Source organism: Podarcis cretensis (genome assembly GCF_951804945.1).
Source record: "Podarcis cretensis genome assembly, chromosome: 5".
In the NCBI taxonomy this organism is placed as follows: Eukaryota; Metazoa; Chordata; class Lepidosauria; order Squamata; family Lacertidae; genus Podarcis; species Podarcis cretensis.
This window is the reverse complement of record NC_137174.1, coordinates 11,793,488-11,819,081: the sequence shown is the minus strand read 5'-3', so window position 1 is coordinate 11,819,081 and position 25,594 is coordinate 11,793,488. Positions and strand designations below refer to the sequence as shown.

General features: G+C 45.6%; 1 protein-coding gene across 35 annotated transcripts in view; it reads left to right on the top strand.

The window, feature by feature from the left end:
• The window catches only part of SORBS1 (sorbin and SH3 domain containing 1), a 200,782-nt gene that overhangs the window by 111,829 nt on the left and 63,359 nt on the right, over positions 1-25,594 (top strand). For 24 of the 35 annotated variants that reach the window (XM_079975045.1, XM_079975021.1, XM_079975046.1 and 21 more), the window contains 9 exons: positions 2,689-3,480; positions 4,065-4,466; positions 8,212-8,359; positions 10,676-10,705; positions 14,024-14,187; positions 16,852-16,915; positions 20,361-20,435; positions 20,724-20,786; positions 25,468-25,515. In XM_079975045.1, coding sequence (XP_079831171.1) covers positions 2,689-3,480; positions 4,065-4,466; positions 8,212-8,359; positions 10,676-10,705; positions 14,024-14,187; positions 16,852-16,915; positions 20,361-20,435; positions 20,724-20,786; positions 25,468-25,515 — 1,786 coding nt within the window. The remainder of the gene's footprint in view (positions 1-2,688; positions 3,481-4,064; positions 4,467-8,211; positions 8,360-10,675; positions 10,706-14,023; positions 14,188-16,851; positions 16,916-20,360; positions 20,436-20,723; positions 20,787-25,467; positions 25,516-25,594) is intronic. The other 11 variants (XM_079975032.1, XM_079975031.1, XM_079975029.1 and 8 more) reach the window with 8 other exon arrangements.

Sequence of the window (25,594 nt, the reverse complement as noted above, 5' to 3'; positions counted from 1 at the left end):
TGGTAACTTTCAGGACAAATAGCACCTGGGAACAGACTGAGGAAAGCATTAACCTCGCAGTCCTGGTCCAAATTTGTTCTCTCCAATCCCCCAAGGGGGCTGCTATTAATTTCCTTTTAAAATGCTGGTGATCTCATTCATTTTATCTCCTGCGTCATGTCTTGTTAGAGCAAAACGTTAAATGGGGTGAAGCACCAAATTCCTTCCAGTTATATCAATAATTTTACTTTCAGAGCTGCTCACTGGTGTTTTTTTAAATTGAAGTTTGCATATATGGATAAAATCTCAGTATATACAGAAATCCGTTCCAGAAAGATTTAGAGACTTACATAGCCATCTTCCAAATAAAATCACACACAGTTTCAAACCGTATCTGATTATATTTTCAAAACACCCTCAATTTTATCCCAGTTTTTTTTTAAATTGAGTGTTTTGAAAATAAAATAAAAAACTTGTTCTACAAGTTTTGATACCTGTTTGCCCCGTACCTTTTCAATAAATAAAAATTTGAGCATTATAATGTTTTTCCAATTTCCACCAAACATTTTCCTTGTGTTGATAAATTTGATGTTTCCCCTCCCCCAACGTATAATTTGTACAATAGTCAGTAAATCATCAGGCTATAATGTTATTTGTGTACATCCTGGATAACACCTAATGACACAGGACTGGAGGCAAGTTCTGAGCCAAATTTCCCTTAATCACCAAAACAATGGTATTTGAGAAAGACTTTATATTAGAACATGGCCACCAGGAATAATTGAAAATAGCATTCAGATTGCCACTGTGCTAACACCTTGAATTGATTAGGGCAGGGATCTCTACATTGTGGGACCACATCTCCCATCATCCTTAATCACAGTGGGGCTGATGGGAACTGGAGTCCAGTGACAGGTTCCCCCTTGAATTAGGACCACTATTAATCCCTCAGAATTTACGAGACTTATTCTTGTAGAACATGTTGCAGTATATTCAATACTTCGAAGAAGATTAACTGTGGTGTACTTGAGATCTCAAAATGACAGCTATTGGTACATGTTGGCTGATGAGACGATGAAAAATATCACCCAATTTTATTTTATAATCGATTCTTTGGCTTTTATGAAGTCTCTGCCATCTTTTAAAAAGAAACATTTCACCTCTTTTCTTTCCCCCACGCCAGCTAAAGGAGTATGTATGTGTGTGTGTGTGCTGTTAAAAGCTTGCAGCAATGGAAACATAACAATGACATTTTAGTGGTCTGTCTTGTGGGGGGCCCCCCATTTTTTACTATCCAACTATTTTGAGTTCGGTGCAGAAGCTCACTCCAAATGGGGTCTCTGCCATAGCTGTCAAGCGTCCCTAATTTGGCGGGACAGTCCCTTATCCCAGCGCCATGTCCCGCTGCTGTCCCTTATTGATGATGTCCCTTAAATAAGCTACTGAAGGTAATGGGGCCCTTTCTATGTCCAGCTGTCCTTTGTCAACAACAAATTGTTGCTTTTTTGTGTGTTGAATATATGCCATATGGTAATTTATGGACCTAATAGGTATGTAAAGCCATTTGCACGCAACAAAATATGTATTATATCAAAGTAATTGTTGATCCCTTGTTTTGGCTGCTGATCCCTTATTTTCGAGGCTGCTGGTCCCTTATTTTCAAATCTGTAAGTTGACAACTATGGTCTCTGCTAGTGCACTTTGTAATGAAAATCTGACTTGCTCATTGATCGAGGGCTTTCATCGGGTATCAACAAGTTTCACTCTTAAGGTTGCGTGGTAGATTTCCATCACTCTGCTGTTAAGAAGGTGTTGGTAACTCAATGATACGAGTTCATAACAGACCCGGAAAATGCATTATTGGTCTTTACATAAGCATTTTCCTTCAAAGGACCTCTTTGTTTTATGCACCTCTGGCTTTGTACAGACTCAGAAGTAATATTGATTGTTTTGAGTAAGATCCTGAACTTCATTCGAATATCCAGAGATCCTGAGAGGGATGATGGGATTCAGAGCTGAAATTCACCATCTCTAAAACCGTGATCCTGAGAGTAAACTCCATTGAATGCAATAGGGCTTCTGCGTAGACATGGTTAGGATTGTTGCATTAAATCCTCAGGCTTCCCTGGTTAGTCAACTAAGTAGAAAACTAAACATGTTTACTGTAAGCAATACATAACATTGACTTCTTGTTTATTTATTTACTTGCTTTTTTTATTTAATCACATCATCAATGCACACTGTGTTACAGTCAAATACAAGGTAATAAGAAAGAGAAACATATCTTAAATATAACACATACGTATATAAGCAAGGATCACAACATAACTTATTCCTGCAATTTAATTGATTCTTATAAAGCTTGATTTCAATTCCCATTCCACTCTCTCCCTGGTTTGGAAAGATATCGGATAGGAAATGCATACCATTGACTTCAGTGTGATAGACAGCTACAGCGATCTGGGCTTTGGGTTTTCAGCCAATACATGATACATGGAAATGATACACCAGCTCATCATGTGAAGATCTGGAAATCCTTCATTCAAACACGGGAGTGAATGAGCTGCGTGCCGACTTTGAAATTCCATATTAAAGTTTCGTTTCTTCCTGTTAACCTCAGTCTAATGACCAACTCATTTCTCTCTCTCCTCTTTTTCTCCTTTGTACGGTGCTGACTTTCTCCCCCTTTTGAACCCCTTAACTGGACAGACCCCTTCTCTACCCCACCCCTCTCCTCCAAACGAGGAGAGCTTTGCATGGCAACCTCGCACCGGCACCGCAATAACTGTTCTGCAGCCCGTTCCCGTAACGGATTGTGTACACCCTCACACACCCAAGCTGCATTTGCGACCCAGCCTCGAGGGCCGGCCCAGTTTTTCCTCCTCGCCCAAACCCTTCGTTGCAGCTCCCTACAAATCCGCCAGCTCCATCCCTGCAGACAGGGGGTTGCATGTTGGGCACTCGCGGCCGGGAAGTCGCTCCTTGTTACCCGACGCGTCATCCGAGCACCAAAACACCCTGGCGCTTGCTGAGGAACATCCGAGTGGTAAAGCTGGACTGAAACCCAACCACGAAACCAGAGCGCAGAAAAAGGTCAGCAGTCTATATGTAGCTTGTTTATCTAACAGCACTTGTTCGGCTCCCTTTGGAAATTCCACTGCCCGTTCAGATGGCCAAACACAAGGCGCCCGTTTTGGAGCTGAGGTCACTGTGGCACCAGCCTTCTCCCCTGCTTCCTCTGTAACAGATACTGGAAAATCTCTTCCTCCTCCTCCTCCTGCCCCTCCCAGGCCATTCTTTAATATTGTTCTCAGTGGAGACTCAGTTAGTTATGGTCAGAGCCATCCCTCCAGGACTCCACAGGCTGTTGGCAACACAAAGGCAGACTTCCCACATACGACTTGCAGTGAGGACAGGATGAGAAAGGAACCGTGCATTGCTCAGCCGCCGCCGCCGCCGCCACCCCAGCAACATCCATGCAAGGCAAAGGAACACGGCAGGGTACTTGGTTTTCTTCATAACCTTTTTTTCCTCCCCCTTTCACACGGCTGTATCTTTCTTTTCCTTCTCCCACGCACCAGTGCCTTCCTTTCCGATTTGGATGCCTCCTAAGATCTTTCCCTCTCTCCTGAATAACCGACAGCCTTTCCTTCCGCGACGGATGCATGTTTGTGTGCAGATTGCGGGTGCAAGGTTTAGGGGGGTGGGGGGGGTGCCTCAAGCCCAAATCATACCGGAGAGGTTGGGGTGGGTGCTGTTCTGTGAAACCCCTCTGTCTTTGGCTAAAGGAAACATAGCAGCTGGCACAAAACTGCCCTCAGGTGATGACCGTGTATTCTAAGGGATTTTGAATTGCTTGATCTGTTGATGACAGGTGACCTGGAAGGTGGGTTTGGGGCCCGGGAGTTGTGTGAATTGTTGTTGTCTTTTTTTTAATGGCCGCCGTGCAAAACTTGCTCTTTTGGGTAAATAATGTCATCTCACGAGGTGTCGTCTCACGAGGTGCAGCATCTTTTGCATGTCACTGCACACCTGCACTGTTTCGGTCCCCCCCTCCTTGTGTAATGCCACCTTATCTCCCACAGGATGTGACTTGCTCTGCCGCCACCACCCCAGCTCATACAGAGGTTATAGTAGTGCCATTCCAACAGGTTTACCCCGACCGCGGGCGAGAAGCCAGCTCAAGCACACCTCCGCCGCCTCTCCTGCCATATGGCCAAAGCTCTGCATTCTCTGACAACATGCCTGCTCCTGGCTTACTCCTGACCTTCCCGACATTAGACGATTTCATTCCCCCTCACCTTCAGAAAGGTTCCCAACATAATCAGCCGTCCTCTTCGTCGGGGATCGTGCCCCACGTTCGCCCGAAACTGCCTTCACTGTCGCCACCACCACCTCCTCCTCCTCTTCCTGTGCAGATTCCTCCTGTCACGGAGGTCTCAGACAGTGTGTCGGAGCCCGAGAGCACAGGAATGATCTTGCGCACAGTAAGCCTTGCCACATGCCACCGTGACGGCTTTGCTAAATTTATGCTCCCGGATTAAATGACCTTATTTTTTTTCTCACTGGCATACTAAACTTTGAACAAGGTGCTCTCTGCCAGCAGCATGACAACCGAAACCTTGTTTATGTGCTATTATATTGCATGTGTGTCTCTCCCCCCCCCCACTTCTTGCTCAGTCACCCTTCGGCAGTGTAATGTTTCTTCCTTGTCCTTTCCTATTTGAAAACTCTACACCAGGGTTTCCCCAAACCTTTCGGACTACGGTACCCATCATCCCTGACCACGGGTAGCTAGCGGTGATGGGAGTTGTAGTCCAAAAACAACTGGAAGCCCAAGCTTGGGAAGCGCTGCTCTGTGCCTTTGGCCATAACCAGGGCAATGTACAAGGCACATCCCAACTTGGTGCCTACAAACAGTGGTGGACTACAAATCCCAGCCTCCTGACCTGATGGAAGTACTCCATTGTAGTCTTCCACACTGCTTTAGACTACTTTCATGGAAGGACATAGGGTAGCTGTTTTGCCAATGTCTTAGGGCTTCTCCCTTTGTGGCAGCTTCGTATTCGCAATGTCACATCTGCGTACAAAAGCACGCCTGCCATTGTTGCGTTGCAGAACACGTGAGTTTCCTAGGCTCCATTTAGTCACCTGGCAGTGGGAGGAGGTCTTTAAAGACAGCTTCACATGCAATGCCTTTCATAGAATCATAGCTGGAAGGGGTACTGAGGATCGTGTGTGTGTGTGTGTGTGTGTGTGTGTGTGTGTGTGTGTGTGTAATAATTTTTACACTAATAAATAATTTTTATTAGTTTTCAATTACAAAAACTCAGTAAAAGCCTCATTGTCACAGTACCAAATTATAATACAATTCATATTTCCAATTGTTCAGATACCAAATTATATTATTTTGTTGGGCCCCCACATGCTAGAATTGATGATTGAATAATTTACTTTAACTCTGCATTCCAAAAACTTATGAATTCCAGTTGCACACCAGTCAAAATAACAAACCCTTATATTGCAGCTGCAATTTTAACGACTTCCATTCACATTAACACATCAAATAATTTACAGTCCTGCAGATGAAGTCTTCAAACTCTCTCTTTGGATTCTGAGCATCATCTAATCCAACCCCCTGCAAGCAAGGAAGTTGCCCCATACGGGGATCGAACCTGCGACTTTGGCATCATCAGCACCACGCTCTAACCTACTGAGCTATCTAAGCTCAGTGAAGGCTGGTGGGCTGTCTCTGCCCATGGCAGGCTACCTCTGTCCAGAGGGCCCCAATTAGAATAGCCAGACCTGGTGAAAAGTACTTTATGCCACCAGGATCTCCATACACAACTCTTCCAGCTTCAGGCTGCAAATTATGCCAGTCTCTATGGTGGTTTTCTTCTTCAAGATTCGACTTCTGCTGGCTTGGCTTCCTTGAGTCTCAAAAGGCAGCCAGACACAGCAAAAACAACAACAACAAACCTATTTTAATGATGGGGCCGGGAGCTAAACAGGTCACCTCTCTTCCAGTTTCCCCCAATGGCTTTTATATACTTGCTAAAAGTGATTGGCGCCGTGGGTTAAACCACAGAGCCTAGGACTTGCCGATCAGAAGGTCGGCGGTTCGAATCCCCGCGACAGGGTGAGCTCCCGTTGCTCGGTCCCTGCTCCTACCAACCTAGCAGTTCGAAAGCACATCAAAGTGCAAGTAGATAAATAGTTACCACTCCGGCGGGAAGGTAAATGGCGTTTCCATGCACTGCTTTGGTTCGCCAGAAGTGGTTTAATCATGCTGGCCACATGACCTGGAAGCTGTATGCCGACTCCCTCGGCCAGTAAAGCAAGATGAGCGCCGCAACCCCTGAGTCGGCCACGACTGGACCTAATGGTCAGGGGTCCCTTTACCTTTTTAAAAGTGATTGTGGGACCAAATGGAGCTCTGGTGGTCATTCTATGATTCTGTTGATCTTTAAATATCATGTAGCACAACAAAAACCCAGAGGGGCACATTTGGATTTGAATTTCCTGTGCTTCTGGTTCAAAGTGTTCCATTAAAAGAAGAGAGAGAGAGTGGGGGAGATGCGATGCAATTGAATTTTGACATTTTATCCCTCCGGGCATGTAGGAGCAGCACACATGGTTTCCCCAAACGCATCATCCTTGTGGCAACCCTGTGGCATTAGGCTGAGAGGTGGTGGCTGGTCCAAGGCCATCCAGGGACTTTCAGTGCCCGATGTGAACACAGGCCATGCCGGTTTGAGCCCAATGATCCACCTACTGGCACTTCATGGAGTTGCTTTTACAGGAGAACCCAGAACAGGAATCCCCATGCCTTGAGATGGTCCTTCCTGGTGCACACTGGCTCATGCAAGTGGCTATGCATCATAAAGATGAGTAGGAGATCAGTATGAGCTGTATGTAGTTCAAATGCTGTTTATTGGATGTGTGGACATGGGTGGCGCCGTGGTTTGAACCACTAAGCTTCTTGGGCTTGCCAATCAGAAGGTTAGCGGTTCAAATCCCCACGACGGAGTGAGCTCCCCTTGCTCTGTCCATCTCCTGCCAACCTAGAAGTTTGAAAGCATGCCAGTGCAAGTAGATAAATAGGTACCGCTGCAGCAGAAAGGTAAACGGCATTTCCATGTGCTCTGGTTTCCGTCATGGTGTCCCGTTGCCCCAGAAGCAGTTTAGTCATGCTGGTCACATGACGCGGAAAGCTGTCTGTGGACAAACGCTGGCTCCCTTGGCCTGAAAGCGAGATGAGCGCCGCAACCCATTGTCGCCTTTGACTGGACCTAACCGTCCAGGAAGTCCTTTACCTTTTTACCTTATTAAATGTGCACACTCACAGAATGGTGCAGTTGGAAGGGGACCCCATGGATCATCTATTCCTAACCCCCTGCAATGCAGGAAACCTTTTGCCTGACATGGGACTCGAACCCACAACTTTGAGATAAAGAATCTCATGCTCTACCAACTGGCTATTCCTCCTCCCCCGCCCCACTTACAATTGTGCCCTGGTTTTCTGCCACTCGCTGCTCACTTTGAACAAATCCTTCTGGTAGATTTAAACTGGAAATCTCAGGGTCAGTATGATCATTTCATCTGGACGGCCACCGCCACAAAAATTTAACAGCAGTTCTTATGTCAGTGATAACAAATAAGCAGGTTCTGCAGCTGGCTGCGGTTGGCCCAAGGATGTGATTCTCTACCTTCCTCTCTCCTGTCTCTGCTGGTTCCTCTCCACCTGTTCTTCGCATTGTCCTGATGTCCCCGGGGTCCTGCTGTCTAACAGCTTGCAAAGGGCGGTGCGTCCTAAAGTTATTTCCCTGATCCCCCGCATCAAGTAATCCGTAACCAGCTTTCGTTCAGGAACTGCATGGGTTTTGCATGCCTGACGGTTTCTGTGAAAGGAACACCTCTTTTTAAAAGGAAGCATGGGTTTGAACACACAGATCTCTCTCTCTCTCTGTCTCTCCATAACCAGAACAGCTCACTCCTGCCACCAGCTGTATGCCATGTATTACAGTTTCTTTGAGCGACGCTCCTTCTTCCAGTGCAAAAAAGGGGGTTCGGCTCTTTCCTCTGTGTGTACTAACAGCAACGTGAAAGGCGCCTGCCGGTGCATTGAACTAAACTTTTCTCGGGTTTGTTTGTTCTCTGTTGCAAAGCGGCTTTCCTCTGGGTACGCTGTGGCCCTTGGGCAATAACGGCATATGTACCTTTCCGTTTCAGGACCCCTGTCCTCTGCTCTATGAAGCGCCCAGGTCCAGCAGTGGCACAGAGTGCTATGGCTCTCTAACTCTCACCAGCAAACCCACCTCCGGGTACCCCTCCACCACCATTGTCAACCCCACCATCGTCCTTTTGCAGCACAACAGAGGTAAGGGTAACAACGTATTGCCTTTTCCAGACAATTTTCAGCTAGGGCGATTGCCGTATTTTTCGCTCCAAAAGACGCACCAGACCATAAGGCACACCTAGTTTTGGGAGGAGGAAAACAAGAAAAATTTATTCTGAATCCCAGAAGCCAGAACAGCAAGAGGGATCTGGCTCCTGGGATACCGTGTTGCTCTTTCTGGCTTCTGGGATAACCGCGCCAATACTCTTCAGGGCAGCGGGATGAAGGCTCCCCATGCCTGAAGAGGCTGTGCGCAGCTAAGGCAGAAGCCAGGACAGGCGCATCGCTGAAGGGGCGCTGCGCAGTTCTCGCTCTCTGCGCAGCGTCTCTCCTGTGAAGGAGAGACGCTGCGCGGAGAGCGAGAACTGCGCAGCGCCCCTTCAGCGAAGTTGGAGAAGGAACAGGAGGAGACCCTTCTGTTCCTCCTCCGGCTTCCAGGACAGGCACTGTGAAGCCGGAGGAGGAACAGAAGGAGTCCCTTCTGTTCCTCCTCCAGCTTCCAGGACAGGCGCATCGCTGAAGGGGCACTGCGCAGTTCTCTTTCTCTGCGCAGCGCCTTTCCTTCACAGGAGAGACGCTGCGCAGAGAGGGAGAAGGTGCAGCGCCCCTTCAGCGAAGCGGGAGGAGGAACAGAAGGGGCTCCATTCCTCCTCCCGCTTCGCTGAAGGGGCGCTGCGCAACTCTCCCTCTCTGCGCAGCACCATTCGCTCCATAAGACGCACTCACATTTCCCCTTTTTAGGAGGAAAAAAGTGTGTCTAATGGAGCAAAAAATACGGTATATATGACAGAGTAACCGCAATGGGATGGGAGTAGAGCTGGGCTATATATCGATACGTCATCCAAAACCAGTTTGAAGTCGTGGTATCGGTTTCATAATTTTTCAATCTGGTGATCCATCGCCAAGCATGATGTGTGTGTGTGTGTTATGCAAAAAATCACAATGTGGGGAAAACCATGAAGCCAGCCAATGATTCTCTCGATTCCTGCAGCCCCTCTGCCGGCTCAGCTCTCCCCTGTCTCATGCAGGGGGCAGCGAATTACAAGAGCAGGCGCCAGAAAAAATCAGGATGCGGGGGAAACCATGAAGCCAGCTAATGTCTCTACATAGCTCCATCCTTATTTGACGCCATGATATATTGGTGCATGACGATGTTTAGCTGGTGGTACCTGGTTTTCAGCTCTGTGATATATTTCCCAGCCCTAGTGTTTGCCTCCTTTTTTCAGACATTGTGATACACATATGCACATATATATATACACTCTCACCGTACTTTTCCGTCTATAAGACACCCCCATGTATAAGACGCCCCCTATTTTTGGGACTGAAATTTCAGAAAATGGGGGGAGATGGCAAAAAGTTGTTGGGGAGGGAAATTACTGAGGGTTGCTAAGCTTTCTTTAGAGGGGAATACCGAAAATCGCTCACCCACACGCATCGCAAAATCTGCCTCCCGTCTTGTCTCCTCGCTGGCAGGAGCTGCCAACCCCCCCCCCCAATTGCCGCAGCGTCAGCCAATCAACAACACCCATTGACACAGCAACCAATAACATGCACAATAGCCTCTGACAGCCACGGCAGCAACCAATCAAACGTCCACCCTATGCACTACCCATGTATAAGAAGACCCCCACTTTTTTGCTTAATTTCTAAGGGGAACAAACATAGTCTTATACACGGAAAATTACGGTATATCTATTTATTTATCTTATCTGTAAACTGCCTGAAGATTTTTCTTTAAAACAAAAACAAAACTGCAGGGAGCCATCACAGCATGTTAACGATGAGATTAAGTAACGACCTTGGAAACCCTTCATTTTAATTTTGCCTCTGCCCATTAAGTCAATAAGTGGCCTTCAATAAGCCACCTTTTCTTTCATCCTTAACCCACACCTGCAATCTGAATATAATAATTATTTACCAGTCTTCCAAAGTCGTTGCAAAAGGTCACAAGATAAACAGTCTAAAGTGATATATAGATACTAATAATAAACCCACTGTTTGGACGTGTGTGTTTTTTGAGCTTTGATATTTATACATCCTGTTTGGAACAACTCACTCGCGGTATCAATGACTTGGAAACGTTGTCTAGCACTGCTGTTTTGAAGTTGTGCAGGGCTGAACATTAGCTTGCTTTGGTGGGAAGACCTTGAGTTCAGGATCTGATAAGGAGGCACCTAAGCCCTTGTGTACAGCATGTGTTATTTATGCCTGCCCAGATCACTGCAAGAGTTGAGAGCTCTCACGTCTCTGGTGTTTGTACCACTTATTTGTCTGTCGTTTTCTCCTCTCCTACAGAACAACAAAAAAGGCTTAGTAGCCTATCAGGTACGGTGCCCAGAATGTTGCCACCTCCTTTTCTTCTCCTGTTTTCCTGCTGCTGTGTTCACCTGAGAAGCGCACTGCTTTGTGACTTAGCAGAGTACCTTTAGTGAATCCGCGAGTGGAGAGCCTTTACTGAAAGGGGTAGATGAACTGCGAAGTATATCCTCTCTCTTGAAAGCACTGGAAGGAGCATGCGAATTCTTTTAAGACTGCCTTGGGTGTATTAGATTCTGAAAGGCAAGATTGTATACTGTAGTCAGTAAATATGCTTGACAGCTATACAGCACCTTACCGCAAAAAAAAAAAAAAAGATACTGAGCTCCCTCAACACAACTATTCTGTCCAGTTCTGCTAGAAATTTGCACGTGTGTCTTTGCACAGCCACTGCACCTCACCTGAGCCAATTCCTGAGGAGGGCTCCCAGCCCAGATGAGAAATAGTGTGCCCCACATACATGCCTTCAGATGTGCTTTAAAACTGAACATGCTTTTAAATGATGCTAAACTGGACCCAAATGTAGAGTGGGGAAAGGAACAACTATATTTATTGACTGAATAAATGGGATGCTAACAGGCCGGGTTGCCAGTGTAAGTGCAGTAAGCTTTTCCCTTTCTGAACTTTTTTGGGTTGCCACTTTTATACATACATATATATATATATATATATAACTGTTGGCTCGCTTGCTAGGCTTCTCGCCCATTTCCTTCTCCTGTAAGAGAAGAGCGGCCTGGCACCTGTGTATTTATGAAATCCCCTTTTAAAGCTGTCCCAGCTTAGTGGCTTTCGCCACATCCTGTGGCAGCTCCTGCCATAAATTAATTGATCCTGCGAAGTATTTTCTTCCTACCACCACCAATAAATGTCACTTTTCCTTCCTTGTTGACATCGTACACAATCTTAGAAAGCAACATTGTGTGCCCATCCCCTTTATGCATTTATTTATTATTATATTTATTATCCCACCTCTCCTCAAAGGAGCGCACAGTTCGTGGTTCTCCCACAATCCATATTATCATCTCAACTCCCCTAGGAGGTAGGTAAGGTTGAGAGATGCTCACTGGCCCAAGGTCACCTAGTGAGGTTCATGGCAGAGCTGAGATACAAACCCCAGCCTCCCAAGTCCTCGTCTCACTCTCTAACCAGTCTTAGTCATGTTTATTTTCTAAATGAAAAATCCTCTTTAGCTCTTATTCCACCTAGAGATGCTGGTTCAACTCCCGGCTCAAAGTGAGCCTCCTATACCAGTTTCTTTCCCATTTGTAAAGTTTGGAGAGATCCGTTTGAAACAGTGTGCTTGTACCATTCTAATAAATTTGGTGTCGCAAGCGATCCCAACCACTTCCCTGTTCAAGTTGAACAAGTTTAAACAAGCGCAAGTCGTAGTAGAGATCCTGGGAGAAACCTACTTGTTTCTTTCCATCTTTGAGATTTTTACTCGTAGTATGTGCTCAATCAGGGACAATTACATTTTTAATGTTACTATAGGTCTAGATATCTATGGCCCCAGAACTCAGTTTAAATTTCCCACTTCTAAAACCTGGTGGTCTTTCTCTGGTTTGCTTTCCATAAAACAACAACTTTTTCTTAGCAAACCCATTGTGCTTCCTGGATTAGGTTAACTGCCCTTTGTAGTGAATTTAGAGGATTAGCATGCTGAATTTTCAGTGATTTTGAGACCTTTCCTTCGCTTGTCAATCCTGTGCTAGATTTAAGAGCAGAGCCCTCATTCAAAACCTAGATCAACAATCAGTATTCTCATTTATTCAAAACATGTATGCCACCCTGCAACAAACTGATTCAGGAGCAATTTACACAGGTTAATTGACAATATTAAAAAAAATTAAGAGTATTAGAACAAGTGGCTCTATACAAGATTTGCTAAGGGTACTCAATGACTGAAGCTGGCTCTCTCTGCATGAGCCTTGTCCTGCACTATTTCAATATCCCATTCTGAACCATACAGCTCTGGTTGGCTTTGGGTACTACAGCTGGGTGCATGATTTTAGTATCTGGTCTTTCTCCAGTGCATGCTACGCAGTGATATCAGAGTTCCTGCAACTTGGCAAACTTTTGATGAGGGAAGTTGTAATGTCCTGTGTCCTTTTCACCCCTGAAATCCTTCACGGGAATTTCCTCAGAGGTGGGACTTGAAGGATTCCCCATTGTAGCACTTTGTTATACAACCAAACGTCAAGGTACGAGGGCCGAGCCAAATTTCTCAGAAAAGAACATTATCAGAGTTTCCTCTTTTGGTGTGTCTCTCGTCCCACTACCTTCAAGCTGGCTGGGGAAATCAACCAAATGGCCCTCTCAACTTCTCCACCAACATTACAAGCGGGGAAGATTTTGAGTGCAGCTGCAGATCCCATACATGGGACGCAGATGGCGCTGTGGGTTAAACCACAGAGTGCAGGACTTGCCGATCAGAAGGTCGGCAGTTCGAATCCCCACGATGGAGTGAGCTCCCGTTGTTCGGTCCCTGCTCCTGCCAACCTAGCAGTTCGAAAGCACGTCCAAGTGCAAGTAGATAAATAGGTACTGCTCCGGCGGGAAGGTAAACAGCATTTCCGTGCGCTGCTCTGGTTCGCCAGAAGCGGCTTAGTCATGCTGGCCACATGACCCGGAAGCTGTACGCCGGCTCCCTTGGCCAATAAAGCAAGATGAGCGCCGCAACCCCAGAGTTGTCCGCAACTAGACCTAATGGTCAGGGGTCCCTTTGCCTTTGCCTTGTAGATCCCATATATTTTATTATTGTTGAAGGAATCAACAGGCTTGGCCCCTGTTCTTGCCATCTTCCTGTCCTAACTTTGCGCTTCCTTCATCTACCAGCATGAGCTAAGAATAGAATTCTTTTGAGTTTAAGTGAGCTTCAGTGAGTTTTTGCATAATTTCCTCACTGAGAATTCCCATTAATGCCTCCACTTCAAACAGTAAGAGAATCCCACCTTGCCCCAAAGAATATTAGGGGGAAATGTCTCCCCACCACCACAGTTTTGCCACCCACAAATAGCGTGGAGAATTGGGGGAAGCCATTCTTTGCCCAGCCCTGCAGTTTTTGCTAGAATTAGGTAGTGGCTTTTGAGAACCCATGTTTAGCCTGGTTTGTGAATTAGTGGCTAGAGTCAAATCCCAGACATGGATGGGCTGCTGCTCCTTGTAAAAATCCCTTGCTCATTCGGTCACATTTCAAATTATTTTGCTGTCTTGGGACAGTCAGACTCATCAGTGTTTCGCCAAGGATTTTGGAGTGATTGATATTGGATATTGTGCAGTGATTGTATTGGAAGTCAAAGTGATGGACATTGCTTCCTTTGTTTACAGAGCCAGCGATAGATGTGCCACTAGCGGATAAAGTAGATTATATGCCTGTCCAAGAAAAGATGAGCCAAAGTAAGAAACAAGCAATGGAGGAAAGGAAGAAAGTAATTAAGAGTCCACAGTACATGACCGATTCCTCGCCGGATGACATAGGCATTCCATTAAGGGTAAGGAAATTTGGCCCATTTTCCTTCCATGTAAATTCATTTGTGCTAACCTGTATGGGGTGTCAAATCTAAAAAAATGTACAGTGGTACCTCAGGTTAAGTACTTAATTCGTTCCAGAGGTCCGTACTTAATCTGAAACTGTTCTTAACCTGAAGCACTACTTTAGCTAATGGGGCCTCCTGCTGCTGCCGTGCCGCCAGAGCACGATTTCTGTTCTCATCCTGAAGCAAAGTACTTAACCTGAGGTAATATTTCTGGGTTAGCGGAGTCTGTAACCTGAAGCGTATGTAACCTGAAGCATATGTAATCTGAGGTACCACTGTAGTATAAACACTGACAAGTGGGAAACACTGGCCTGCGAGTGCTCCAGTTGGAGAACAGCCTTTACCAAAGGTTTCATGGGCTTTGAAGACGCTCGAACTCAGGACGAAAGGGAGAAACGTGCTAAGAGGAAGGCACGCTTGGCAAATCCACACCGTGATCAACTCCCACCAGGAAACCAATGTCCCCACTGTGGAAGGACGTGTGGATCCATAATTGGCCTCCACAGTCACTTATGGAATCACTGTTAAAACCGTGTTTATGGAAGACAATCTTACTCAGCTACGAGTGTTCGCCAAAGAAGACGACAACGACGACGAAGGGGTGGTTTGTTCATCTTTGGCTCCCACCCTGCACTCAGCACTCACCTGTGGCTCCTGGAAGCTGGCAGCGTGCAACAGTGGCCACAATCCGGGAATGGCTTCGACTGGCCAACTTAACCAGGTGAAGGTAGCCGGTGGGTCTCAAACCCTCGGTGAGTTAGGGACTTGTCCGTCCCCTGCATGCTAGGACAGACTCTGGCAGGTTGAGCAGATGACCAATAGTGAGTCTAATGGCTGAGAAGGAAGTTTCTGCGCATGCTTTTAGACGGATGTGAGGGGCAGATGGGGTTCGTCCACCTTGGAAAGTAGCCCATCAAGGAGACGGAAATGCAGTGCATTGCAGTGCGCTTTTTACACACAATTAATATCTTTAATCAGGGTGGATTTGATTTAAATCAAATCGATTTAAATCACTAGTCAGTAAGACTTGATTTAAATCACTAGTCAGTAAGAAATGAAATGAAAAAGGTATTTAAATATACCTTCCTGAAGAAACCAGAGGCCTTTCTCCTGGGTATGGTAAGCCATGTGGTGTTAAAGAAGGACAGAACTTTTTTTATGTATGCTACTACAGCAGCAAGGATTCTTATCGCAAAGTATTGGAAGACACCAGAACTACCCACTCTGGAAGAATGGCAGATGAAGATGACAGACTATATGGGACTGGCAGAGATGACTGGCAGAATCCGAGACCAGGACAAAGAGACAGTGGAAGAAGATTGGAAAAAGTTCAAAGACTGTCTTAATAAACATTATAAAATTAATGAAGGCTAAAAAGATATGGGTTTAAAAATTAGTGGTTTGCAGGGGCGTTGATTAAGGGAAAAGAATAGAATTATTAAAAACTATGGGAAATATGGGAATGGATTTGCTGATAAGATAAATGAGATTAGAATACAGAAGGGGGAGGTGTGAGGAGGTCGGTGAAATTAGGTTTAGAAAAAAAGGTTTGAATTTATACTTGTTTTCGATTTGTTTGTTGGTTTATGTATGTTTTTATTGTTGTTTGTGTTTATATGTGTTTATTCAAAACTTTAATAAATATCATTTTAAAAAAAACACTAGTCAGTAAGACTTGATTTAAATCATTTTTTTTTTTTACAGAAAGACTCATTCTTGCTGGTATAATCTGAATATTTACAACCAGATGAAGTTTTCATTTTTGGAATAATAAATTTTCAGAGTAGTTTTTACAGTTATATCAAAAATTACTGATTTGGTTATACTATTAGAAATACATAGACAGATAATTGTGAAATTATTGTGAGGTTTAATAAGTTAACTGTTTATATTTGGACAACTTTTCTGCTGTACTTTATTGGAAGGAGAAAAATAATCATTTCCTTCATAACAATTTAAGCAATTTATTGAACTAAAACAATAACATTATAGCATATGTATCCATGTTGGTTAACTGATGTGGTTAAAAGGTTGTTGTTTTTTAAAAAAACTTAGACTAAGTTTTAGTACACATGAAAAAATTAAAACAAATCCTTATTTCCTGATGAATAGCCTTTGGATTATAATGTAACTTAAATAGAAAACTATCTTTAGAAAGATTTTTCCTCCAAAAGCATTTTATTTTAAAAATCTGATTTAAATTTTAAAAAATCCTATTTTTTTTTAATTTTGTAAAAAAAATAAATTGGGTTTTATATTTTTATTCACTCACTTCTGTTACTCACAGAAGTCATAGAGTTGGAAGGGACCGCAAGAGTGCAGCCCCCTGCAATACAGGAATCTCAACGCACGGTATCCCATCCAATTTGAAACCACACCGGACCCTGCTTAGCTTTGCAAATGTGCCAGCATCTTTTTATTGCTGCGCCACTCAATTTCCCTCAGCTTTTGCAGGTTGTTGGTCAAGCTGTGACAGAGCAGCAGCAAGGGACAAACCTTTGCAATGCAGTTATTGTCGCAGAGAACGAGCAGAGTGCGTGCCGTGAGGCCAGCTTCTTTGTTTTTCGAACAGCGGAATGAACTCACGCCAATGACTTGTTTTGTCCCTTTTTCCATCAGAACACGGACCGATCCAAGGACTGGTACAAGACGATGTTCAAGCAGATCCACAGGCTGACAAAAGGTACCGTTTGCCTGCCTGCTTTTTGTTTCCCCCAGAAGCCCTGAGTTCAAATCTATGGGGCAGCCCTTAGTGGATGTTGAAAGTACCCAGAGCACCAGGAGAAAGGTTGAGAACGGACTTAGAGAGCCAAATTACCCGTGAGGTTACATGCGTGGTAGCATTTAGCTTGCCTAATTTTTGTCCTTTAAATAGCAGTTAAAGGAGGAGCTTCAATTGGGACTGGGCACACAGGGAATGGCTCAGTCTCAAAGAAAACTCAGCCTTCCCCAAAGCTGCCATTAGGTCTAGAATGGAAGTGTTTGTGGGGGGCCAAGGGAAGTTCTCCCCCAAGGCTAACAGCAGCTTGGAGGGAGGTGATTGGTCCTGACCCTGACCCTATGCCCGCCTCCATGACTGTCATTTAAAAAGCAAAACAGGAGAGGTGTGTTGTGTTTACACATCTTTAGCATCATCTGTACGTTGGTCCATGGATGCTGTGTGCCTATGTGTGTCTGAAGTTTTATACACGTTTATAGTCCTGGCTCGGGACAAGGGTGGCGCTGTGGTCTAAACCACAGAGCCTAGGGCTTGCTGATCAGAAGGTCGGTGGTTTGAATCCCGCGACGGGGTGAGCTCCCGTTGCTCGGTTCCAGCTCCTGCCAACCTAGAAGTTCAAAAGCACTTCAAAGTGCAGGTAGATAAATAGGTACCGCTCCGGCGGGAAGGTAAACGGCATTTCCGTGCGCTGCTCTGGTTTGCCAGAAGCGGCTTAGTCATGCTGGCCACATGACCCAGAAGCTGTACGCCGGCTCCCTCGGCCAGTAAGGCGAGATGAGCGCCGCAACCCCAGAGTCGGCCACGACTGGACCTAATGGTCAGGAGTCCCTTTACCTTTACCTTTATTCAGTAACAGCGACAACAACAACTTTATAATTATAAGTGAGATGAGCGCCGCAACCCCAGAGTCAGCCACAACTGGACCTAATGGTCAGGAGTCCCTTTACCTTTACCTTTATTCAGTAACAGCGACAACAACAACTTTATAATTATAAGCGAGATGAGCGCCGCAACCCCAGAGTCGGCCACAACTGGACCTAATGCTCAGGGGTCCCTTTACCTATAGTCCTGGCATGAAAGGGGCTCCATATCTTTGCAATGTGCAGCTCCTGCCCCCTCTGCCCCTGCCCCCTGTTAGCATGGATGTCTGAGGTGTGGAACATGTTGCACATGGACCTCCATGCCTTTAGGCTTTCGCATATCCAGGAGCATGTGGGATTTGAGGGCCCTGGGAAGGCTGCGTGCAGAGAGGCCTGCCTGCAGAGGCTTTCTCTGTACAAACGTCCATGCCTGGAATTGGGGGGCGGGGACGGGCAGAGCCAGGAGAAGCCCCACACCATCAGGGCAGGGCCTGAGATAAGGTCCCACAGCCTTCTTAGCATCAACTGCCCTCTAAGGACTGGCTGCCTGATACTAACGGACAGTGTCTTGCAGTACATACAGTGGTGCCTTGCAAGATGAAAAGAATCCGTTCCGCGAGTCTCTTCGTCTAGCGGTTTTTTCGTCTTGCGAAGCAAACCCATTGACGGCTTAGCGGATTAGCGCTATTAGCGGTTTAGCGGCTTTTAGTGGATAAGCGGATAAGCAGCTTAGAAAAAGGGGGGAAAGGGGGGAAAAACCCGCAGGAACTCGCAAGACATTTTCGTCTTGCGAAGCAAGCCCATAGGGAAATTCGTTTTGCGAAGCACCTCCAAAACGGAAAACTCTTTCGTCTAGCGAGTTTTCCGTCTTGCGAGGCATTCGTCTTGCGGGGCACCACTGTAAAAGAACCACGCAGAGTCAAAAGACCCACAAGGAAAGGAACAACTTTACTGAGGCAAAATCTTTGTTACATGCAATGTGCAAGCAAAGTAAGAGAGAGAGAAGCTCGCTGAGCGCAGGAATTTATCTCTCCTGGCTCAGCGTGACCTTGAGGTAGTCCAAACAATAAGTGAGCCTGCTAGAAGCTTCCAGAAGCTTCCAGCACTTTCCAGTTTCTGCCCCCAAAGACCTTAGTCATGACAGATACGTGTCGTGTTCTTCACTTGTCTGGTGTTGACTCTCTTGGTGCCTCTTGCAACACTGCTATTTGTTTATCCTTATTTATTTCTTAGATTTCTATACCGCCCTTCATCATAAGATCTCTGGACAGCTCACAGAATAAAAGACAGGATAAAAACATGAAAATAAGTAAAGCAAAACAGCAAAGCGATAACACACACACTCCTCCCCACAGAAACATTTAAAAGAATATTAATCAGCCCAAGGCCTGGTCGAAGAGGAGCGTTTTCGCCTGGCACCTAAAAATATATCATGAAGGCACCAGGCGAACTTCCCTGGGGAGAGCATCCCACAAACAGGGAGGCACAACAGAAAAGACCCTTTTTTATGTTGCTACCCTCTCATGGAGGAGGCACATGAAGAAGGGCCTCTGACGGCAAGCGGAGTCTGAGACGGTTTATGTGGGGAGAGGTATTGCGGTCCTGAGCTTTCCTCTGTGAAACAGGCTTCGTTTGGCTTCATGGGGTTAAGGAAGCGTTGTTCTCCTCCTTTTGTAGTCCTCTATAATATTACCAGGGACGCAGGTGGCGCTGTGGGTTAAAGCCTCAGCGCCTAGGGCTTGCCGATCGAAAGGTCGGCGGTTCGAATCCCTGCGGCGGGGTGCGCTCCTGCTGCTCGGTCCCAGCGCCTGCCAACCTAGCAGTTCGAAAGCACCTCCGGGTGCAAGTAGATAAATAGGGACCGCTTACCAGCGGGAAGGTAAACGGCGTTTCCGTGTGCGACTCTGGCTCGCCAGAGCAGCGATGTCACGCTGGCCACGTGACCCGGAAGTGTCTCCGGACAGCGCTGGCCCCTGGCCTCTTGAGTGAGATGGGCGCACAACCCCAGAGTCTGTCAAGACTGGCCCGTACGGGCAGGGGTACCTTTACCTTTACCTTTATAATATTACCATTGGATGAGGGGTGTTTTCCCCAGAAACTGTGGGGGCATTTCCGTCTCATGTGCTATCAGACGTTCTGTGTGGGGCAACTGGACCCCCTGTTTTCCTCTTCCCACAGTATTAGTTTCAGCTTTCTCCAACTCCCTTCCCCTTTAATTCCGCTCTCCTGCGCATGAACCCCTTTGCGTTCCTCCTCCTCTTGACAACGTGATATTTGGTGGGAGGCAGAGCGAGGAGAAGCGAACCGCCATCTCAGAGAGTCCACGAACCACCCAGGGATGGGGCTTGAAAGAAGGGCACAGAGATAGCTGGCATCAGGGTACAGCAGAATGCTAAATGGGTGTTTTCTGCACTTTTTTGCGGGGGGCGTCAACGTAAAATACAATTCTCGACATTCGCGTGTGAGGAGATTCACACTGATTTGTCCATCTCTCCCTTCATTTCTTTCCTCTCTGTTCTTTCCCCCCAAAATGTGCTCTTTCTGCACAGACCCTCCTGAAGAAAACCCTTATTGCCCTACCTACAAATTCCCCGAACTTCCTGATATCCAGCCCCAAACCAAAGGTACCCACAAGCTTAGCCAGTTGTTCTGTGTTTGGTTTTTAACCGTCCTCTTAAATCTTTCACACTAGAGTGTGAATGCCTGTCCTTTCAGCATGGCTGGTGCTCAGTTTGCTTCCTTGTGTGATGTGTGCGGAGGCAAAATACTTCCTAACCTTTTCTTCTCTGTCTGGAGTGTGTGATGTAACACTGTTGTCGAACGAGGCCGCGAGAAGCTTAACGGGGATAGGAAATTGGGGGAGTGATGTTTCCTCCACTGCTGTCCAACTCCCTTGCTTTTCTCCGCTGCAGAAGAAAATCCTTATTCTCCTACCTACCAGTTTCCTGTGTCTACTCCTAGCCCTAAATCTGAAGGTAAATAGTCGTGGTTGGCCAACGTTTCCTTTTGCACAAGCGCTGCTGCTGCTGCTTCCTCCTCCTTAACTTTCCAACCGGAGTTTTCTTCCCTCACCTTAGTTTGCTTCTTCCTAATGATCTGCTGCCAGTTAACTTTTTTGCCTTAACTGTCGGACCATCTTTCTTAGCTTCGCCTTGCTCTCTCTGCTTTCTAACAGTCCCCGGACTAACACTGCGGGACTTGGATCTGCTTGGTTTTTGTGTGCTCAATCCAAGGTACCAAGCCGCGCATCTGCAGTCGTTTACCTGGCACACTGAGCCCAATCCACCAAGTGCAAACTGCATTGGATGGAACAGGACTGGTCTGAGAAGAGAGCCATTCGGTTGCACATTCCCCATTCATTCCATGGGGGGCTTTGCTGAAAACATTCCCAGTGAATTGGGCTCATGATGCCAGCTGATTGATCGCCCTGAAATAATAGCATTTAACCAAGTGTGTATTTTTAAAAAATATTGTATTGCGTTTTTCCCTTCCCCTGACTACTTTTTAAAGATTACCTTAGACGGGGTCTTCTAAGCTTGGGTCTCCAGCTGTTTTTGGAGTATAATAATAATAATAATAATAATAATAATAATAATAATAATTTATTATTTATACCCCACCCATCTGGCTGCATTTCCCCAGCCACTCTGGGTGGCTCCCAATCAAGTGTTAAAAACAGTACAGCGTTAAATATTAAAAACTTCCCTAAACAGGGCTGCCTTCAGATGTCTTTTAAAAAGAAGATAGCTGCTTATTTCCTTCACATCTGAAGGGAGGGTGTTCCACAGGGTGGGCGCCACTACCGAGAAGGCCCTCTGTCTGGTTCCCTGTAACCTCACTTCTCGCAATGAGGGAACCACCAGAAGGCCCTCAGCGCTGGATCTCAGTGTCCGGGCAGAACGATGGGGGTGGAGACGCTCCTTCAGGTATACTGGACCGAGGCCGTTTAGGGCTTTAAAGGTCAGCACCAACACTTTGAATTGTGCTCAGAAACGTACTGGGAGCCAATGCAGATCTCTCAGAACCAGTGTTATGTGGTCCCGGCGGCCACTCCCAGTCACCAGTCTAGCTGCCGCATTCTGGATTAATTGCAGTTTCCGGGTCACCTTCAAAGGTAGCCCCACGTAGAGCGCATTGCAGTAGTCCAAGCGGGCGATAACCAGAGCATGCACCATTCTGGCGAGACAGTCCACAGGCAGGTAGGGTCTCAGCCTGCGTACCAGATGGAGCTGGTAAACAGCTGCCCTGGACACAGATTTGACCTGTGCTTCCATGGACAGCTGTGAGTCCAAAATGACTCCCAGGCTGCGCACCTGGTCCTTCAGGGGCACAGTTACCCCATTCAGGACCAGGGAATCCCCCACACCCGCCCGCCCCCTGTCCCTTCAAAACAGTACTTCTGTCTTGTCAGGATTCAACCTCAATCTGTTAGCCGCCATCCATCCTCCAACCGCCTACAACTCCCACCAACTACAACTCCCACCACCCCTAGCTAGCAGGACCAGTGGCCAGGGACGATGGAAGCTGTAGTCCAGAAAACAGCTGGAGACCCAATTTTGGGAGACCCCACCTTAGAACAAAAAAGACTAACAAAATCAATTGAAAGAGATGACCATTGAAGAGACATTTAGTTAACACACAGAGACAGAATTTATACATATTCTTTTTTTAAAAAAAAAATTATTAACGTTCTTATGTCACAAATGTATACATTATCATATTACATTACAGGGCATATCATAATATAATTTCCAACATGTATACAAAGTTTATATACCAAATTTATGTACCTAAAGAAAGAAAAAAAGAAAAAACAAAGACAGAAAGCCATTTCAAAATAATATTTGTACCAACACTACGGACTTCCTATCAATCTCTTTGTATATTCTTTTTTAAAAAATGAATGTACTCTTATTATTGTATATTTTTTTTACATTTTATCTAATACATTCTTATATCAATGTGTACCCTTAATCTTGTTTCTCAACTCAATTTCTCTCCAACATCAATCGCATGCTAGCATAGATAGAGAAACTTTACTATATTTTTGAACATATGAATTTATACATAGTCAGTGTATAGCGGCGCATTTATACTGTGCAATTTTACACATATTTATACGTATCTTAGCATTTTACGTGTCATGTATGATACGTAAAAGTTCTAAATATGTATCAATATGTATATGTATAATCATGCATTTATGCTGTGACTCAAAATGTTTAGACTCGTTGAAGCTCCTCTGATTCCAGCCCCCTCCCCCATTGGATTATCTGCACTTCTAATTAAACTTAGATATTTGTAACCCGTGTTGCTGGTGTGGGGCTTGCTGGGGGCTGCCTTTCCATAGTTGGTGCACTCTCAGTGGCAACAACTACAAGCTCTTAGATGTGCTGAATCTGGCATGCTGTCTGTAAAAGTGGCCCATAGCTCAAGACTTTAGAAAAACCCTTTTGGAAACGCATGTGTTTTGCATGTATGAGTCTCCAGGCTCACCGTCTGACGCTGGGGGTTAAAAAAATGATCTCTGGTGGCAGAAGAACCTGTGTCAGAGATCCCGGATAACAAGATTCTGTTCCATCTTATGTGGGCATTTGAGGCCTTCAGACAAAATGCTATGCATTGCAAGGAATGCCTGTGTGATAAAGTTATTTACAACATGGACTTGGAAGCCACTTAGCAGCAAATGAATGTTTAGAATATTTCAGTCCCTTTGAGGTACCAGCAGTGTTGCGTCTGATGCTACAGAGCGACCCAGGACACTAAGGTTTGAAACCGTCTGGTGTGGAATTGTGATTCTGTCACCTACTGCGATTACTAGATGCATCTCAGCCATGTTGCAGGAGGAGGAGGGAGTGACGTTCCTAAGCCCTTGTTGAGCACCATGGCAAACTATTTGTGGCAACGTCTTATAATGAGATTGCTGCCGCAGGAACCTTGCTGAGTATGCCAAGCCTAGGACGACAGCCTGCGTGCTGTTTTGGAGCATTGGGTGGTGAAAAAGCAGATTTCTAGCTTGTTTTAAAGCTTGCGGGTCTGTTTTATTGTTACAGAGAAGGAACGCTTTCTGCAGCAGGAGGCTGCCATCGCTTCAAGAAGGTTTTTGCTCTTGCTTGAGGCAAGAGAACTGGGGACTTGGGCAATGGACCCAAGTGCTTTTCTTCTGTGCCACAGTGGCAGCCTTCAAGCTGAGAAAACTGATAGCCAACCTAAACTGTCAGGTGCAGATGACCAGATGATGGAGTGAAGCTTTCAGCTCAGTGGGAATCAGGTGGCAAGGGGAGCCAACGAGAATCCTTGTAGCCTTGTAAATAAACATCAGGGCCTGACATCTCTCTCTGAGCAAGCTGACGTTCAGGTGTGTCGGCTGGCATGCAGACAGGCTGAGTCCATCTGCCTGCCTGACTCAGAAGGCTTCTTCTTTCCACTTTAAGGCAGTGGAAACCTCCAGGTCAGCCTTCCCAAACAATTCTGTACCATGAGAATTCTGCAACAGCTAAAATGCTGCCAGGGGTCCTCAGAATATAGAGGTGTGACCTTGCTTGAGGATTATTGGATCTTCATACAAACATAGTAGAAACTGGTCAGTCAAATGTGAAGGACTCAGAACTGTTGATGGGTAATGGGCAGGAGGTAATGGATAGTCTTTCTAGGCATGAATGGAATGCCAGCACACATTTTCCAACCCACCGTTTATTTATTTTATTCCTTTTTTGCTAATCAGTGCTGCTAAGGTGTTGGGAATGAGGATATTTTTGGCAGTCCCTATGAAAAATAGGATTCCTATATATCTAGATTGATGGACATTCTTTCACGAATGCTGTTACTCTGAAGAGGAAGAAGAAAGACATATGTACTTATATGTAATTTTGAACACAAGTTTGCTAAAACTGAGCATAATAAGATGCTGAGTTGATGTGGAGGGCCTTCTTGGTAGTGGCACCCACCCTGTGGAACCCCCTCCCATCAGATGTCAAGGAAATAAACAACTAACTGACTTTTAGAAGGCATCTGAAGGGAAGTTTTTAATGTTTGATGTTTTGTTGTGTTTTTAATATTCTGTTGGGAACCGCCCAGAGTGGCTGGGGAAACCCAGCCAGGTGGGCGGCAAATAAATAAAATCATCATCATCCAGTCATTCTAGTAGTCAAGCATGGAAGGTAAACATGGGAACACTTGTGTATTTATGTATTTCGTAAAAATTATATTCCACTGGATTAGAGAACAAACCTCAAAGTGGTTTACAAAAATGTTAAAACAATAAAATTATCACTGAAAAAGATATTCCCATAGTTTAAAACATCCAGAAAGTTTAAAACCAGAATAGAACAGACAAAACAAATCAAAGCTCATGCAAACTTTCTAAACTACTGTGTGGGGTCGTTTAGGCAAAGAGGTTTTCAGCTGGTGCCGAAAGGAATACCTGCAGTATTTCAAACACCTGCCTTTTCCATGGTTAGAGAGGAACCTTGCAGACCTCTCTCTCTCTCTCCCCTCTCTCATTTTCTCCTGCTGCCGTTCCCCACAGGGATGAGAACACTGAAAACAATACCTGCATTTGCCCTTGGAACCCTGTAAGGACAGAAGGCGAAACTCTTTTAAGTCATAGGTGCATAATGAAATACCTGTGGTGATTGTAAATCGTTTGTTTTCCAGATGAAGATTCCGATTCCTATGTGCCTCAGTACTCCTTTTACAAAGACAGTAAGTATCTGGATGTTTCGACATCTGAAGTGAACTCATGTAAACGCTAAAGATTTGAATGTTATGAAAGAGAACGTGT